This window comes from Heloderma suspectum, chromosome 5 (assembly GCF_057233095.1).
Source record: "Heloderma suspectum isolate Gila_16-S chromosome 5, 16-S_ref, whole genome shotgun sequence".
NCBI classification, from domain to species: domain Eukaryota; kingdom Metazoa; phylum Chordata; class Lepidosauria; order Squamata; family Helodermatidae; genus Heloderma; species Heloderma suspectum.
In genome coordinates, this window is record NC_139462.1 from 171,704,258 (window position 1) to 171,724,285 (window position 20,028).

A 20,028-nucleotide genomic window follows, 5' to 3' on the forward strand; every position below is an offset into this window, starting at 1 on the left:
AAGAATATTTGACGATATTTACAAATCGCTTACATTAAAGAAATGTCTAAACATTGACTTTTATGGACATATGCTTTCTAAAAAGGAGAAGGACCAACAACATGTCATAGATAAATGTCATCGAAGGCTCTGACGGTGTAAGTACCTGACCTTCACCTCCTTTTTTGGAATGAGCTTGATTTTCAGAGATCCCTCCCCAAGCTCACCCCATTCAGTAGCGTTCTTTGTATAGCATTTTGACCCCTTTGTGCAGCATTTTCAGGCGGCTGGAGGGGCTGCTATGAGGATGAATGGTTGGGAATGTCCACTTCCACCAGCCCAATCATTTAAAAGAGCAGCATAAAAGCAATCTGCAGAATTAAAAATGAACACCAAATGTGCAGAGGAATAATTAAAAAACACACACTTGGCACTGGAATAACATCAAGGTACAGGTCGGGTGAGCCTCCTTGGACAGAGGTTTCCATAGTCAAGAGGGCCACCATGAAGCAGGCCCTGTCCCCTGCAGCCACCTGTCGCACCTCAGAAAGATGGAGGTCTAGTGCTCTTGTTGCTGCTTGAATCTGCAACCATAATATAGCAGAAGTCCTCCCTTACCACTTCTGCTGTACTTGCATACTCTGGTATTAAATTTCCAATTCAGCAGCTTTTGTTTTAAAAAAGCAAGCTTCGTGAATGTAAAGGTAGGCTAGAAAGTGTGGCTGACACCAGGGGAAATCTTAGAAACTGAACTGTAGTGAGGTTGAAGGCAGTGGTGTAGTGGTAAATTCTGAAGTGCGGATGCTCATCATGACAGTCTCCATACCATGCCCCCAAGGAGAGTCTAAAATTGCAGGCAGCTGGGTTGATCCAAATCACCAAACCACTTCTAGGAATTTGCATATTCTAGGAGCAGGTCTTGTGTAAAGCTAATGGGTCTTAATTGCCCATTCAAGACCAAGCCACCCCAAAATAATTTACAATGAGGAACAATGGATTGTTGCTGAAAAAATTAATTTCCTTCCCAGCTACTGTAAGGATTGCAGCTAAGCTCAGAGGGAACAGGGAGTTCTGAAAGGTGTGGTGGATGACATCAGTGTCTCTGCTCATCAAAAAGTGCTGGTGCTGTGTCCCTGCAAGCCCTGCCTTCACTGCACCACTAGCTGAAGGAAGTCCCCACTTTCTGAGCTGGGGAGAAGGCGTTTAAGGAAATAGCAGTGTTTGCTACATTTTGAACATAGCCATCTCCTTTTCAGACCTCAACAGAGCCCCTCAGAATCTTTGGGTAAGGCTACATAGCGTTGTCTGTAAATACAACATGACTTTCCAAATCGTTTACATAGGATACACTTTGTCTCTACATCACAGTGCAGAACACCCCCCTCCCCACTCCTATATGCTAACAGTGAACACTTTCTTATGTAGCAAAACCAGAATGATCCACGAACAGGAGGGAGGTATCAGCAGGCTTGGAGGAACCCCAAGCTTTGCAGAAATTGTTGTTTTAGGAAAAGAAGCATAAGGAGCTTAAACCAACTTAATGAGGACTGAACATGGTCAGTAGGCATGGAGTGCTGAATGATGGTTGGCAGGAAAAAGTGGAAAACCAGGGGGAGGGGAAATGGAGTATCCTCAAAAAGGGCATGAATCCTAAACAGGACACTCCACACAGCAGCATTTTGTTGGAGGACCCACTTGTTCATTCTATAATGCACAACGTGTTGAATAAAGGGAACAGATTTTCACAAGAATGACCCAAAGCCACTGGGAGATTGACCCCACTGTAGTTTGGATTGGATATTTTAGTAAGTGGATTCTCTCCTTTTGGGGAGCACAAGACAGAAAAAGAGCAACATTAAAAATAAATTATGAAACGGTCCATTTATAAGCCGCCCTTCAGTACAAGACTCCCATGATTGCAAATCATTTAAAATACTAATAAGCACAATACAATTCCATATAAAACACTGAAATATTGAAAGCACTAAAGCAACAGCCATACAACCCAGCAGAGCCATGAAAAGGACTGAAGCTAGTTATAAAACATGCTGGATTGGAAGTCTTTGCCTGGGGCTAAAATGTCATCAAAGGTGGCGCCACACAAGTTTCTCTGGGGAGAGCCTTCCATATACGAGGCACTTCGATCAAGAAAGTCCTTTCCTCAATCAACACCTGCCTAACTTCTGATGGCGCCTCCAGTGGAGAATGAAGGATTTGCACAGGCTCATAGGGAAGAAGATGGTCTCTCAACTAGCCAGGTCCCAAGTCATTTAGGGTTTTATAGGTAACCCCCAGCGCTTTGAATTGCACCAGTAATAAACAGACCAGCAGCCAATGCAGCTGCTGAAGTACCAGATAAAAATGATTTCTATAGTACATCCCAGTCAGTAACCTAGTCATTGTATTTTGTACTAACTGAAGTTTCCAGGAAGTCTTCAAAGGCAGCTCCACATCCAGCAGATTGCAGTAGTCCAGGCAAGATGCTAACTTGCGCCCAGGCTCCTTCTGTAGAGAAGATGGCCTTACGGCTTTTGTGTTGTGTTTCATTCACGCACCTCAAGACTGTACTGTGTTGTCCTTTTGTCAGAATATATTTACAGCTATTTCAGCAAGACAGAAGAGAGGTGGATTTTTTTGTACATACTTTTTATTAGCACAGTAACAAATGCAGGCTTAGGTAGCCCACAACATACAACCAATCCACTGAGTGACTCCTATTCCACGCCTTACAGTTAAACAGCTTAAGGTATTTCACTACAGGTTGCCCTAAGTCCCAATTAAAACCTTTATTTTTTCTCAAAGGTAACTTGGCATAGAAAAATGAATACATGAACTACTCCCCCTATTGTAGGTGAGGCAACATATAGCCACACCACCATATTTCATATTGATGAGATGGCAGTCTTTTAGAAGGATCTGTTAAATACCAAACTCTCCCACCTCCCATGGGGGGAAAATATTCCCGACATCTTTTTACAAAATAAAATCAAACTAAAAAAAACCACACACATAGCGAGTCTTCTTGAAAGAACTTTTACATAAATGCCAAATATATGTACCTGTACAAAATTAAGCTGTTTTAATCTTTTACCTATCACAAGTAACCAAACACCCTTTCCCGCCCCCCCTCCAATTGTCAAAGTAGTTTACATTCTTCTTGGTGCTATTATCAGAGCTACTATTGCTGAACTAATGACAGTCTTAAAATATGCTATTCCCCATTCTAGCTGTCTACTGTAGCAAGATACCTTAAGTTACAACAACAAAATCTTAGGAAATAAAAGACTGAATAAAATCTGTTATAGAAATACCCTACTCTTTATCAGTTTCTCCCCTTCTCTGTCCCACCCCTTCAAAATCATAAGCAGCTCTTTCCATCACAGATGATTCAACGCAAGGTTTTGACAAAAATCCGGTTTATGTAGCATATCTCTTGGTCCACTGTCTGGCCATTCTGTCATGCTCTGCTCTGTTAGTCATGTATTGAGTAGCAATGCTTCCAACAAGGGGGTCAGCTGCGAACAATAAAATAAAATAAACAAATTCCAGTAAATCATATATATCTTTGGGGTGGGAAAAAGGAAACACAAGAGAAGAGGTGACATTTGATGGGGGACTCCTAAAGCAGCAGTTCAGTGACTGAACTATCTGAAATTTTAGTCTCAATTTTAGATTTTTTTCTCTTAGGACACTTTTCTCTTTACTCCCATACACATTTACTTAGGTATAAAACTTACTGAAATACAGGACTTGCTTCTGAGTAAACACATCTAAGACTGGACTATTAGTATTTCTCCAGATATAGCACACTTTTGTCAATTATTTTTTAAAAACCCAGCTCTGCCCTCAAACAGAAACCAATACTCTTCTGGTTATATTATGCATTTATCTCACAAGACTGTTTTGGGGGTTCATTTGCAGCTTGTTAGGCTGTAAACCAGGGGTGCAGAACTTCAGGCCTCTGGGCCAAATCTGGCCAGGGTTCTGGAGATGGCCATGCCCCCTTCCCCAGCCCATCTCCTTTCCTCCCGAGCACCAGTCATTCAGTATTTTCTCATATTTTGTGCAGTTTCCCCTATTGTAAAAGGTTGAAATGCCTCTCCTAAGGCTTGATTATTGGCAGTAGGAGCTTCAAGCTAAAATATGCTAGCATTTTGCCCCTGCCCTTTTGCCTTTGGCCCCGCCCACCACTGGAATGTAGTCCCTAAGACATTCTCCAAAATGGAATTCAGTCTTCAGACTGAAAGAGATTCAATGCTCCTGCTGTAAACCATGTTATGTACTGCATATCAAACATATACAATTGTTGTTACTGTACTGGAGTACTTGTCATGATTTTTTTAAAAAGAAAATGGTTACTAACATAGTAACGGATGAATGAGGAAATCACTGGTAAAAGGTTGTTATGTCTGGCATTTGTGGAATCACTCTAAAGTAAACTTACGAATACATTCCATCAGAAATACTCCATCACAAATTGTTATAATCTCTCTGCCACTTTTATTTTGAAAAAAAATCAAAAGCAGTATCTATGTAACCGTTCTGAAGATATAACCACATACAGGGCTTGTCAAGCATTGCAGATCTGCCTGAACAAAGTTATGTGGCCAACCAATTCAGACAGAATTTCCAGGTGTGTACACAGAGAGTACTGAAAAATGCTTCCACAAAAGGCAGATGTTATAATGGAAAAGACAACGCTGGCTTTCACAGAAGCAAACTAAGGCTGCAACCCTCGGTCACCAAACGCCATCAGTGGGCGCGTTTCCATCTCGTGAACTTTGCGACCATGGAGGTTTTGTGCTCTTTCACTTACCTATTTATTTAACAAGATAAAAAAGAAATAAAAAATGTTACCTATTCACCAAGATTCCCTTCATTTTTGCAACTGATGTGAATACATTAAGTGTGTCATTCTAACAAGTGTAAATTCTGCCTTACTGGAATGTCAGTTTTGTGTTTGTTTTGTTGCTTTCCGTGTAGTACACAGCTTTGACACACATTTGCCCATGCTTTCCCTGTAGCATGTTCAGGAAATACAGCCTTGGCAAGGGGCAATGGCCACATTGACAGTGCAACCTATGGGGTCCTACAATGTCCCCAGGACCAAAAAGCTAGGCAGGAGAAGGAGAAGTAGGTTGGCCAGTGGCTCTTGAGGTGGTGGGAGGGGAAAATCCAGAGGCCTATGAGGGAATAGCAGTGGCTGGTGATGTGGCAAGACTCATGGGGAAGTGAATGGCTGAAAAGCAGCTGCAGCAGAGGTTGTAGCTCTTGGCCACACAGAGAAAGGTTTGTATGTGGTTTTGAGTGTAGGAACACTAGCATCTTAAAAAAAAAGTTATTCTTTCAGAAACTAAGGAAAAGGGACCTTGCCTGGAGGCACAGAAGCCCATGCCTCTTGCTCTTAGGACATACATCTAAACAGCAGCCAAGCTCCCAAGCTGATACTGGAAAAGCATACTGGGAAGAGGCAGCTACTCTCCTTCCATGAGACACTCATTATTTTCCACCAGAAGCAAGCCATGCTGCATCAAACCAGGGTGAAATGACCACAATGCTTCCATACAATTAACCCTGCTGGACATAAGGATTAGCAAGGGACTAGTGCAGATTGAAGCTTCACAACCAAACCCCTCTGCTACTGATGCTGTGTTTTTCCTCTGTTTCAGAAGCCTTACCAGGGTTGCAGTCTGTGAGAAGTGAGCAGATGGAGAGAAGAACTTTAGAAATGGTTAATGCTGGGCTCCAGTTGTCCTTTAAGATGTCCAGGCAGATCACTCCTTGGCTGTTAATGTTACAGTGATAGATTCTTGTTCGAAAGGTAACCTACAAGAGAAAAAGAAAACACACATAAGGAAATGGTTATAGCCTCCTCGACTCAAAAATGACCCAGTCATAAGTAGCTTCTGTCTGGGATTTTCCAGACAGGCCCTCTGGCACTTCTCACATTAGAAATAAAGCACCAAGTTTGTCCAAGCCTGTCTACAGATTATAACTGTCATGCTGCCTTCTCGTTTCTGATAAGCTGTTGTCAGCCATGGGACAACATTCATTTTGTCTGTGCTGCTACAACCTTCGGTCAACTAGTTTTTTTTCCCCTTTGGTGCTTAAAATAACCACATCCATGTACCACAGTGAGAGGCAATGATGGATCCTTGTTACTACAACCAACTTTTTGAAAGTTTTCCTTTATTATTTGATTTGGCATTTGAGCTGGTATGTGTAATTAGGTATCATAATGGGATATAAGGAATTAAATAAAAAATAAAAATAATTAGAATAAAAATTAAATAAAAATATAAAATTCCATTTTATGCTGAAACTATAATTGCATTCTGCTCATGCAAAAAAGCCTAATTTATCTATACCTCATTTGCTCAACTACAGAATTTGAAGCGCTTTCTATCTACTGGAGCAAATCAGAATTATTAGATCTGGATACAAGATGCTCAATGAAGTAATTATACTAATTAGTCCTTTCTGATGGTCTAGAGATAAAATTAAATATCTGGGTGTTGATTAAGATAGGTTCAGGCTTTATTTTAACTAAAATAAAAACATTCTTGAAGCATAACCAGCCCTCAGATGTTAAGTTACGTGGATGAGTGAACAGCGTTAAAATAAATGTTTTACTACATTTGATTTACATTTTACAGGGGCTGCCATGTGTTATCTCAACTAATCATTTCCACCAAATTAACTTGATACTATGTTCCTTTTTGTGGCCTAATAAAAGTCTTCAGAATTTCATTTTAGAATTTCTAAAATGAAACTGCCTATATAGCTGCCTATACTTCATTACCTGGCTACTTATCATTCTCTTCTCCCCCACGCCCCCGTCCCAGGCACTTAGATGCGAATTTAGGAGAACAAGCAGCTGGAGGAGAACATATAAATTTCCCCTACCCACACATGGTGGTCCAAATCCAGATCATGGCCCCACACTTATAAATAAAAAGAAAGAGAGGCTAAGCATCATATGACATATTTAACATATCATGCAGTTTAGCCCTGAATTTCTACAATTAGCAACTCCAGAGCAAGCAGCAGATACAAAGGAAACCCTTACCCACATTTAATTGCCTTTCTGGGGTATTTTGACTAGCCTATTGCTCGGAAACAGCAACTCATGTGATATGGTACTCTGACTTCTTGACCAGCTGACACAGAAAATGTACCACGCCAGGCACCCCATTATCCTCTCCTTCCAATTTCATGTTTCCCTTTTATCTGTCTTGTTCCTTGTCTTCCTTCTTATCTGACTGAAAACAGGAAACTGGATTTTCCATAATTCTTTAGAGGCCAAAGACTTTTTAAAAAATCCCCTTTTTAAAAAATCTTTCCTTCCAGATAATTTTGTACCACTCAAAGGACAATATATCTGTTTTTCAAAACTTTTTTTTGTTGTAATTCTTTTAATGTAATTTTTTTTGTTATAGAAAATGAAAAACCTTAATAAGCTACTATTAGGGAAAATGTAGTCTTTGAAAAACTATCATCTGTACACAGTCCAAGACATCAAAAAAAGGATCACTTAATCACTCATTAGGGACTGGATAGGTGACAACCTTGAAAAATAGTAAGTCCAGCTAAGGTTGTCATGGTTTAATAAGAACAAACAGACCAGCTAAGAAAGATAAAAGGATTGATAATGCACAAAACCAGCATTAAGGCACTGGGAAAGTTTAGGATTGACAATATATTAAAAGGATCCATTTTAGCAATCTTAACTCAGACTTTAAGATGCATGAGAAGTATGGAGGTCTGCCATCGCTTTTAGCTTACATTTTGCTCCAAGACATACCACTTGAGTAGAACAAATGGATATGAGAGAGAAAGAAAACACAAGATCCTGTATGGTACATGACACTCGTTCTTCCTCCAACGTGGGCATTTCTTTCACCAGCTCCCTTTTGCTCACTGTGGGGTGAGTGGCATATGTAGAGATGCTTGAAATCTGCATCGCTTCAGAATTTTTTGCATTAAAAATCTTGTTTCAAAGTTGATGAACAATTACTTTCTACTGCTTTGGACCACAAGCAATGGTTTTCCATGGAAGGAATAGAGATTTAGATTAAAGGGTGGCTCACACATATGCTCTCTAACTTTGCACATAGGTATCCGATCACATAGAAAGTCTTGTGAGAGGTAGGTGGTGCCCACAGACAGCTGTAGAAATCAAAAACATTTGTTGAGTCTGGAAAAAATGCAGCTGTAACTGCAGGAGTGATTGCTGCCTGTCTCTGTGTACTGCCTAGCTCAAACAAATGTTCATATCACATAACTCTGAGCTAGACTGCAGGTCACTGGTCAAGAGAACAGAATCCTGATGCCCTCCAGTTGTTCTGGACTTCAACTCCTATCAGCCCCAGCCAGCATGGCCAATGGTCAGGAATTCTGGGAACTGTACTCTAAAACATATGGAAGGCACCAGGTTGGGGAAGGCCTTAGGGGGCACATTACAGATGCACACAATTGCAGAGCTAAGCCAGCTGTGAAATCACACACCTCACCACATTTCTGATACAATTAGCAGGCTTCTTGCTTGCACCAGGCTGAGGGGGAACTTGCTTTTCTGTTTGAGCTGAAGCTGGATTTCCACAGCAACAACTGGCTGGCCCTTGCATCAGCTGCAAAGCCATCTCCCTTCCCTTCTCTGAGCAGATTTCAAAATTGAAAAAAAATCCTCTTTTTTTAACAAGTGCCAAATGATGTTTTGACCATTTTTATTAATTGTTTTATTGTAAGAGGTTTAGCTATTGGAGGTATAGAAATGTAATAAATAAAATGAAATTATGAAATTGTCTTTTTTTATGTTTTCAATGTACTGTACACCACCATCCAGAGAACATGGGTTATTGGGTAGTTTCAAAGTGCAATAAATTGACTAGACAACCAGGCAGGTGCTAGGAAAAGGAGTGGTGTGTGTGTGTGTGTGTGTGTGTGTGTGTGAGCATGCACGTGCGTGCGCCCCAGACAAAGTATATGGCTATCTGAAACACAGGGAAAAGGGTGGCAATTAGACTTTTAACCAGAGCCAGGTATGTGTGTTGGCTAAGGAGCCAATGCGGGCATAGGGAAGCAGAGCTCACTTTGTAGCAAAAATAAACCCTGTACCCTCTTGTTTCTATATATACTTTTACAGCCATCTTCCTTTGTGGTTTTTAAGAAGCATCTATCTCAGTTATAAATTAGTCGTGCTTCAGAACACATAATACAAGAAGATGGTCTTTGGTACATGCCAACTCTGTGATAAAATGGAAGTCCAGTGGGAAGTCACCTTGGGTTGACACATCTCCAGTTTAACTGAACAGGTTCCTCATGTGGTCTGCCACTGTTAGCACGACTAGGCTAACAGAAATACTGCTTTTCAGGCAAGCCATGACAAAGCTGATATGAAATAAGCTCATTAAGAAGAATGGATTCTACATGTAACAGCACCATTTAGGGAGGATGTGTTGGGGAGGCAGTCTATACTGGGGTTTCAGACCACTTCTGATTATGTCTCAGAGGTACCTGTAATTTAGGCAAATGTATTGGTTCTAAACACTGAATTGCCAGGGGGATAATATTATAAACACTTAAAAACGGGCATATGTACTAAGTGGATATATACTAAAGAACAAACCCCATTTTAAAAAAATTAAAGGGGGTGGTAGTAACCTGATAACACTGTCTACAGTTATTACAAGGTGTAAAAGTAAACCGTTGCAATAAATACTCCTAAAATTCACAGTTTTACCACCGAACCTTCAATATATTCAAAAGTGGAAAGATCTTTGGGCTCTGGCTGAGTTTTGTCCCGTCCTTTACTGAAATATGTCCCCTGCACACTTGGATCTCTGCTAACGTGGTTACTAAACTCTATACGAAATGGTGAAATTAAATTTCATGTTTTAATTTCACACTTGGAATAATTTATGGAGCTATTACTATTCTAATAATTTTATTACCAGTGTGAGAACCATTATTCTTCCTTTAAAACTAGTTAGAATAATTACAAGAATAAGACTGTCTTCATTTATGGTGAGCTGCTGCCCTCTCGTGTCAATTGTTTATATTACATGAGATTTACATAGGTTTAAAAGGTGCAAGATTACCGCAGCAGTAGTCTACCATTAGTCTTTAAGGCCACAAAAGAATAACTGTATAATTTACAATGCACTTATGCAGCATATGCTTTTTTTTTTTTAAGACAAGTACCTTATTCAGGAACAGGAATTAGTAACCTTTTGCCACAAAAGTCAATGACCAAGAGGCGCTTCTCATTACTTTTCAGGTACACTTTCCATTATATTTGTCACATTTTATCCCATTCTTCTTCCAGCAAGCAGGAGAGACAGAATTAATCTACTGTACCCCAGTAGAACCAGTAATCTACTGGTTCTACTTCTGAACCAGGGCACAATCCTATGCATGTTTAGATAGAAATAAGTCCTATAACTCCCAGCATTGCCCAGCCAGTCATGTTGTTGTAGGACTTATTTCTGCCTAAAGGTGCATAGGGTTGTGCCTTTAGTCTACATGTGGATGAGAAGAGACATAAGTTCAAAGGACAGGCAGGAAAGCGTCTACCCATGATAGGGATATTCTGCCCTTGCAGAAATAGTTTGTGTGGGGTCAAACCAATCTTCTCCAAACCAATCTTCTCCCAAACTGAAATTCCCCAAATCTACTGGACACATGGGAATCACATCTGAGTGCTGATATGCGAGAGGCTGCATTGACCTTGGCGCACTCAGCAGATTCCTGCCTTGAGGTGACCGTTGTCTATTCTGCTCAATTTGGGATCCTTGCCAGTCACGCCAGCTGCTAAAGAGGTGAAGGGAAGAAGAAAAGTAGTAAGAGGAGCAGCAGTGAGTGGGAAGGAAGGGAAAAGAGGGTTGATCTTCCTCTCTCCTACACCAACTCCGCATATGTGCCTGTTCACAGGGAGTGGAGTGGAAGGAACGAAATCCTGCAAACAATTTATCTGTGCAAATACATGTTTGGAACTCCACAGTGGAAAAAGCCTGATGATTTGGAGTGGAATTAAGGCATTCACGTTCCCCTTAGCTCTCTGCTCCCAAAACAGCTTTTTCTGTACAGAAAGAGCAAGTGGGGTACTGTTACATGTGTTGGCATCTAACATGTAGTTTGCCCCTTAAATCCTTAAGTGCTTGTCTATACAGATGCCAGAAATACTCTTGCAACTGTGAAAAGCAGTGTAATGCAAAGTCTGAAGTAACTGTAATACTACTGTATAACCATTTATTTCATTCAAGGCAAAGTATGTACTCACCAATGCACTACAAAAGGAAACTGTTAAAGCCTTCTAGTATAAATGAAGTCATCTTAACTCTCACTTCCCTGAAACCTTTATACAAAGATAACACTTTGATTATTTACACTGTATGTAACATGAAACTAACTTGGGTTGCTTTGTCTGGAAAATGTCTCCCAAATATGGCTGGGTCTGAACTTTAACTGTATCAGCTAATTTTTGTAAGCTACATGGGGTTACCAGATGTCCAGGATGTTTCTATCTTGTCCAGTCTCCAGGGTAACTTTGATCCAGGATTTATAATGTTTGAAGAGTCAAATAGTGTAACCTGGTACACTACCGAGTGTAGTTACAATTTCTGGAACCCAAGCCTTCCTTCCAGGTTCTCTTTTTTCTATCAAGAACATAGTTATTAGTCTAGAGGGATGAGACAGACAAACCATCTATTAATCAGGGAGAGCAGAGAGGTTAAAGGAATCTTTCCCTCTCTGTTTTCCAGCTCTGATAGGGGAGGGTTCTTTTAAATACTACAGACTAGATCCAGACTGAGTTAGTCATGACTAACTTGTCCCACGGATTTCAATAAGACCTAAATTCAATTAATTTGCAGTACAATCCTATATATGTCAACTCAGGAGCAAGCACCATCGAGTTCAAAGGGTTCTACACACTCCCAGAACCACTCCTAGGTAAGTGTATATAGGTGCAGGCTTAGTCTGGATCCAGCCCAATGTCTAGAATGCTTAGGTAGGGCAATCTTATCAGCATAATCTCAGTGGGGATGCTAGTGGCTGGTTGTACTTGTAGTCATACTATACTGTTATACTATTCTTCCTGTCCTAGTTGCTCACAAATCCCAGAATTCTATATAAGTAGCATATATTTCAGAGCTGCTGGATGCTTTATGGTCTACTTCTAACTGGCTCGTTTTATTTATTCACGTTTGTTTATTTTTTAAAAAAAAAACACAACTTCATTTAATTTTAATTTTCCAGAGAAAAATTTAAAGCAGTTAACAAAAGCAAAAAATATTCACAATCATTACAAACAACTGCACACTTACAGTAATTGTTCCACTAGAAGGAGGGCCACTGTGCAGCTGGGGAAAGCTCTTATCTCTGATCAGCTGCCGACTGGAGAGAAAAGCTTTTCTCTCAGGAGAGGGTGCAGGCCCTGGGGAGGAAGCTGCTGAATGATTCAGTTTTGGCTACTTCTGAGGCTTGTCCTGCAGAGTCCTGTCCCCCTTACTTCCAAGTAGACGTGACAAGGCTTGCCCTATCTAGGAAACATAGGAAGCTGCTTTGTACTGAGTCAGGCCATTGGCCCATCTAGCCCAGTATTGTCGACACTGACTGGCAGCGGCTCTCCAGGGTTTCAGGCAGGATTCTTTCCTTGCCCTACCTGGAGAAGCCAGGGATCGAACCTGGGACCTTCTGCATGCCAAGCATGTGCTCTGTCACACTGAGCTATGGCCCCTGCTTACTTGTGAGTAGACATGAACACTTCTGAAGAGACATACAGAGACTTGGTATTTGGGACACTATTTGAAAGTGCTGCTGAGCAATTCAGCCTGCGTACTTCTGAGTAGACATGCAGAGGCTTAGTATTTGGGATGACTGAAAGTGCTGCTGAGTGCTGCTTACTTCTCAGCAGGCTTACGATCAGTAAGAATCGCATCTTGGCCCCCCACCTGCAAATGGAATGCAGCCCTCTAGACCTTTCTCTTGGAGTAAAGAAGGTTCCCCACCCCTATGTCTGCTGTTAGCGAACATGCTTAACCAGATTATTGACCAGGGCTGCATGATGGATATTCCGGCTTTGTTATACCTTGGAATCAACATCTCAGTCTCACTAGGTTGACTCTACTGAAGGAAATCCAATGCAATGATAGCATTACAGACAAACCTGTACAACAGTGGTGGGCAACATACATGTGGCAGTGGCACCCCCCCCCCCAGCAGTTTCCCAATTGGCGAACTGACAGTTTTTTTTGCAGCTGCTGCCAAATTCAGCAGTGTGGCAGCAGGAGTGTGTGGGGGAGTGGCCCCAGACCCCCTGAAATTTGTTCAGATTTTATTGTTTATAGCCAGTGGCTATTACAATATAAACAAAAGCAAACATATTTGTAAAACATTGAACAATCAATCTGGTAGAAGACAAGTAGGGCCTTGGGAATACAAATAAAATATTCTGAGCATATGTTTAAATTAGAAAAGCAAAAACTGGTATAATTCAGAAAGGCCACTCTGAACTTTGCTGCAGCTAGTGAGAACAGAGCTACTCTGTAACTGAGGAATGCATCTGTATCCACCAGAAGCCATCTAAAGGTAATCTGATAGGCCTTGTAAAGAGGTCTGAAAAGGGAGAATAAACATAACCCTAACTGAATTATATAGAGGGCACTATAAAATATAGTGCACCACATCTTCAATTTGTCCTAATCCACATACACAGTAATGATCTTTTGCTGGCTTTTTAGAGAATCTGCCAACCAAATATTCAGGGGGCATCAGTTGAAATCTGAGCTGAGTAAAAGCACGCCTTTCAGGGAAGAAGGTTAATTCCGGCAGGTAGGTGTCCCTTTCATGGTCTGGCTTAATTTTAGCATAACAAATAGCAGGCTTACAGTTCTTTATATATTCAGAATCTCTGTTAGCATCTTCAGTGAAGATTATGTCCCAGCCAGATCTTACAAACAAATGCATCCTGCATTATCATTACTGGGGAGATTCAAATAGCTCCGCATCAAACATCTGCATGATTGTACTCAACCTTCTCTATTCTGTAGTTCGAAAAAGCACAGTTTTGCTAAATAAAGATCCAGCATCAATAATAGCTTTTTTCAGTACAATATAATGGGTTTGTGTATGCATGCTTTTAAAGAAGGAAGACCTAATTCACTCCTTAATACTGCACCGGGTATGCTGTATTTTGAATGACATCATGTTCATCTCTGCAATGACTACCCCAAATTGCTGCTCCATACAGAAGGCTGAGCGCCGAAGAATTGATGCTTTCAAACTGTGGTGCTGGAGAAGACTGTTACGAGTCCCCTGGACTGCAAGGAGGTCAAATCAGTCCATCCTAAAGGAAATCAACCCTGAGTGCTCATTGGAAGGACAGATACTGAAGCTGAAGCTCCAATATTTTGGCCACCTAATGCGAAGAGAAAACTCTCTGGAAAAGACCCTGATGCTGGGAAAGATTGAAGGCAAAAGGAGAAGGGGACGGCAGAGGATGAGATGGCTAGATAGTATCACCGATGCAATGAATATGAACTTGAGCATACTCCGGGAGAGAACGCAGGACAGGAAGGCCTGGCGTGCTATGGTCCATGGGGTCACGAAGAGTCGGACACGACTGAATGACTGAGCAACAACAGAAGGTGGGATACAGTCTTGGTGACATTGGTTCTCCTAAGCAGTAGCCCTCAGTATAATAATGCTTCTTTATGGGCCTCAACACCCTTGAGGTTGCCCACACCTGCTCTACAAGAATTACAGAGGAAAATGTGACTGGAAAGAAAGGAGGGCTTGATCGAGATGCAGGGATAGGGTAATTTTTATTCATTCATCCATTCAATTTTTAAGCCATCCTATAACAAATTGTTCTCAAGGTGGTTTACATAACTGGAATGCTAGCAAATCACTCTGAATGGGCAGGTCTGAAGACTAGCCAAGAAGGGCTTTAAAGGAAAATGTAGATTTGGGAGGATGAAAGAGAGAGCTGCACAAAAGGTTGGAAACATTCTAGGACGAGGATAGGCAACTTTTTTTTTAGGCCTATAGGCACATTTGGCAAGGCCTATAGGCACATTTGGCAATTTGAGGAAATGTCGTTGGAACCACCACAAAACAGGTGCCATAGAAGGCATGGCTAGTCATAACAGACAAGTAATCTGCCCAAAGACTTGAGCACAAGGTAGAGGTGGATTCTGACTCCAACACACCAAACAACTCCTTTGAACCCAGAGTTTTCAGTGCCAATAAAAACCTATGTCACAAAAGACAAGCTCTTTTTCTCTCTGCAACCACTCCCCCTCCCGCCAGCCAATGCATTCCCTCTGTCTCTTTTTTTCTCTCACTCCAGATCACCACCCATACTCTCACACCATCCATTCAAACATGACAGCACACAACCCTCCCCCGCAGTTGCTCCCAGCTGACTTCTCCAGTCTCCACTGGCTTCCCTGACCCTTCCAGCTGGTTTACTGCTGCCCTTCTTAGCCCCCCTGCTCTCCTTAGCCCCTTCCCCATTTACCAGACAGAAGTCCCCCCTTCTTTTTCTTGGTGGCTGGGAACGCTGCAGAGGAAAACATTGGTCTGCAGCTGCCTGCCATCTTACAATTTCTTAAGAATGTCTGAGCCTACGTGTGTCCCAGAGGCGTTCATGGAAAATGAAGATGGAAGCAGCTGGAGGCCTCACTTTGCTTTGAAGTGACCTCGGGTACCAGTAAGAACATTTTTTTAAGTGGGAGGGGTAGGGTGCCTTGGCGAGTACCAAGAAAGGTGTCTGGGATGGACTGGTGCCCATGGGCACCAAACTGCCTACCCCCACTCTAGGATAATGTCCTCTTCTTTCTCAGAATCCACAGGATGCTTCTGTCTGTGGCTTCTTAGCTGTGATCACTAGAAAAAGTATCTATGAACTACATTAAGCAGTGTATGAGGTAAGAGTGCTCAGAGTATTTTGCTTTCTGAACACAGATGAGTTATCAGCCAACTCCTTAGACTTGCCCATCCTCCCTCTTAGCCATTCTGTTAGCACAAATCTGTCATTCTCTTCAGAGTTCAGGACAGGGGTGTGGTGCCTGTAGCTCTGCAATTGCAATGCCTTCCGTTTTGCGTTTCCAAGGACTCCCCACAATTAGTAGATTGCTATTACCTTTACTGTGCTATGGTATACCAGTTCAGAATAGATTTGTGTATGCTGTCCTCAGCTCCAGGAGCTTTCTATTAGTTCCTTTTTTGGTCAAACTGTTTAAACACTAATAGCATTACTTTTCAAACAACAAAAAGGCTTTCCTTAGGAAGTATGGAAATTAGAACAAAGAAGCTTCTATGAAAGCATCCTGTATGGCTTTTTCCTAAGAAACACATTACAGCAATGTGAAGAACGAGCCTGGCTTCTAAACTCTGTTTTAGGAAAACGTGTACATAGTCAATGGGACTCCGGGTGCACTTCAAAATCACTTAACCCAGATCCTCCTTACCAGATTTCAACCATCTTTTCATAGTCATAGGTAAGGTGGTTAAACCACTCTTTCAGAATTTACTTTTTAAAGTGTTGTAACCTTCCTGGAACACTGCAGAAGGTTAAAGTAAATTCTATACAAATAATAAATTCAATAGAAAACATGGAATACTTCAAATTGAAAGACCTCTTGACCAGCAAAGGAGGTGGCACTGGGGGCTACAGGGGGAAGGGGGAAATGGAGAAAATTACCGACCCACCCTCTTCCTCCAGCAAGAAGCTGGATCCTGGTTCCCTCTACAAATAGAAGGAACTTTCAATTTCTGGAGGGGCAAGTTTGGAACCAACCCAACAGAAAGATTCAAGATATATAGCAAAGCTGATAATCCAATGAATACTATGTCATTTGGTCCTCTTGGTATACCAAAACTAAACATTCACAAGTTGAGGTTAGCTAAGTTTTTAGAAGACCTTTCTCAACTGAATAAACTCTTTGCTGAGTGCATTGATCAGGTAACTGCATTTTCAATGTCAATTAATAGGATACATAGTTTTCAAGGGCACTTATTTCACAGTTTGTAAAACAGCTTGTAAATCCCCTCGGATTCTAATAATTGAAGGGCACTATTTAAATGCTCTTTACAACAATACTGTAAACAACAGAATAAAAGTAAAAGAAAAAGAAAAACCAAAACATTTATTCAAAAGGGTTTTAAACCCAGTAAAAATAAATGTGGTGAAATATCAATGCACATATTTCAAAGGCATACAAAGATGCACAACAACAATAAGTTATTACTACTGGCTGTAAATAATGTATCATACAGGTCTTGTAGCCCTATTCACATGTTCTCTGGAATGTGTGAGGGCTAAAAGTGGGGATGGAGACAAGACTGCACATGATGGCCCTGCCCCCCTTTGTCCACATGCATGCTGGCCCGGTCCCCTTAGATCTACAACCTTGCTGTGTTGAGCAACAAGGTCTGCACATGAGTAGCCCCCCCCCCCCCCCGGTGGACCTTACTGCTAAACATGACAAGGCTGGGGAACTGCAGGGCCAGAGCGCATGGGGACATTGATCAATTGAAGAAGCCTTGTTTCAAACTATGAAACTGGACCTTTGCCCAGCAGAACTGCTGGAATTATAGCAAAGCAGTCTTATGTGGAATATATTGGCAAATAAGACTGCAAATAATCAATATTAGGCCACAGTGGGCTAAATAAAACATTGTTTGCATAAGACTGACATGTAAGGAAAGCCAGGTGATTTGTACAGGCTACATCTGTCTTTCTTGACCAACCACAGAATAAGAACACACAAACTCAAGCCACTCAACAGGCAATCAGTTATCTCAAAAACATGAATGCTATTGTGGAAACACACTTTGTCTGATATAATCGGTAAATTATATAAACATTAATCTAATCAATATAATCAATGGCAAAGAGATAGCCAGTTTCAATACATGATAATCTGCTCTCTGTAGTAGCATGCTACATTGACGATAGTTATGTCATTAAAATAAAGGACTGCCTTCTGCTATACCACCTGCAACAGGACCTGCTCAGTGGTGACCCCTAAAGTGTGTAACTCCTTCCTAGGGAGACTCACCTACCTCTTCATGAATGGGATTCAGACAGCAGGTTAAGACTCTAGTATTTCAGGCAGCACTTAGGGGCTATAGACAATCAATTGTCTCTGTACCCTGTCCAGCTTTTGGTGTGCTTTTTCCTGCTGTTGTTTTTATAATAAAGCTATTTTATTATGTTTTTATTTGTACTATCTTGTATTGTTTTAAGCCACATTGTGGATTCTAATGGGTAGAAAGCCAGGGTAGCTATTTTAAACAAAGAAAAAGAAGAGCAGCAGACTATCAGAAAAGCAACCGGACAAATGTACATCTCACTCAATTGTTAAAAATCCACATACGTGAAAAACACAACGATAACTTTTATACTGGAAAAAATTATCTATGGTAAACAACTTTACAAATTTAACATCTAAACCATAGCAATGCCATAGCAAAACATCCCAGTCAACATAAATGCAAATACTTGTATTCTAACAAACAACCACCCAATCCATTGCATGCACTTGGTGTTTCCTGTTATTCGTCCTGTGGAACTACAGCTTCCATCATTCCAGTTGTGTTCATATACTAAGAGCCAAAAATATATAGATTCTGATTCAGTGATCCATATATGCTAATAGGTATTCTTGTGGACTGTGCAAGGCAGGGATCTCTGCAAGCACAAGCTGTTAGGGGCTTGCAGAGATTCCTGCCTTGCACAGTCCACAAGGATACCTATTAGCATATATGGATCACTGAATCAGAATCTATCAGGTCAAAAATGGGAAAGTTCCAGCTGTGCTTTTGGTACTGAATCAGTGCATGATGGTTCACAGAAAGAGAAAGCAGTAGACACCAGAGGAATTCGTGTGCACTGACTGCTTTTTAAAATATTAACTAATTGTATGTAGCCACACACTAGCAGCAAACATGAGTTGTGTGATATATTTCTTACCTTTGGAGGCTTGAAGGGATATTCTGGTGTAAATGTGATATCAAGGAAGAAAACTCCACCTTCATATACTGAACCTGGAGGTCCTAAAATAGTTGATCTCCATTCATAGATGTTATCACCTTTGGGGCCAGCACTGTGAATTAGAAGGGGAAAGAAGACATTGACAGTGATTTGCCTCAGTATTTATAAAAAGCAGTTAAATTCCCGCAAAGCATGCTCGTTATAAAATTAAGGCTTTGGACTGACAACTAGCAGCCCACAGTAGGAAGTGACTCGCAAAAGGCTGTCATCCAGGCTGATGTTCAGGGCAGGAGCTGGGGAATATTGCTCTTCCCATTCCACTTTAAAGTAAGGCATGGTGACAACTGCTTCAGTTTTCAGCTGCATTCTTGCTGGCAGGCTCTGGAGGGGTGGAGGTGGAAATTGGAAGAAACCGTATGTGTAGGTTGCTGAGGAATCCTGCAGCTGTCCCCTACTGCTTCTGAATAAACAGTAACAAAGAGAGAAGTGTGTGGGATGGTCAATCCCACACACATGTAGTTCCTGCTACTTCTGTATCTCTTTATATTGGCTCCCCAGTATGTTTCCAGGCACAATTCAAAGTGCTAATTCTGACTTATAAAGCCCTAAACAACCTGGATCCAGGGTTTGTGAAGGACTGCTTTCTCCAGTATGAATCTGACGCTCACTTAGAACTTCATCACAAGCCCTGCTCTGGGTGCCCCTGACTTCAGAGTTCAGGTGAATGGCAACTGGGGACTTTACTGTGGCGGATGACCTGTTTCCTGAACATACTCCCTATACAGATCTGTCTGGTCCCTACATGTCTGCAGGAAAGACACATTGTGGGTGGGGTGGGGCGAGAAAAGCAACAAGTAGCCCCTCAATTCAGCATTCAGCACTGAACTGGCTTGCTGACAATTTTGTTGCCGACCATTTCTGTAAAGATGGAGAGCCAATACATTTGCTACATACAGTTTCGTTCTAAACCTTATCAGTGTACAACTGTAAAATATTACATTTTCAAAAGCCTCAAGTTGTGGGATGAGAAACTATTACATTTATCT

At 41.3% G+C, this 20,028-nt stretch overlaps 1 protein-coding gene across 1 annotated transcript in view; it reads right to left on the minus strand.

Annotated features, from left to right (window-relative positions):
- Positions 1-1,769: 1,769 nt before the first annotated feature.
- The window catches only part of UBE2E1 (ubiquitin conjugating enzyme E2 E1), a 68,710-nt gene continuing 50,451 nt past the window's right edge, over positions 1,770-20,028 (minus strand). Inside the window, exons 4-6 of the mRNA XM_084858334.1 lie at positions 18,962-19,094; positions 5,658-5,805; positions 1,770-3,494 (exon numbers count right to left, since the gene is read on the minus strand). Of these exons, the coding sequence (XP_084714460.1) occupies positions 3,397-3,494; positions 5,658-5,805; positions 18,962-19,094 (379 nt within the window). The 3' untranslated portion in view covers positions 1,770-3,396. The remainder of the gene's footprint in view (positions 3,495-5,657; positions 5,806-18,961; positions 19,095-20,028) is intronic.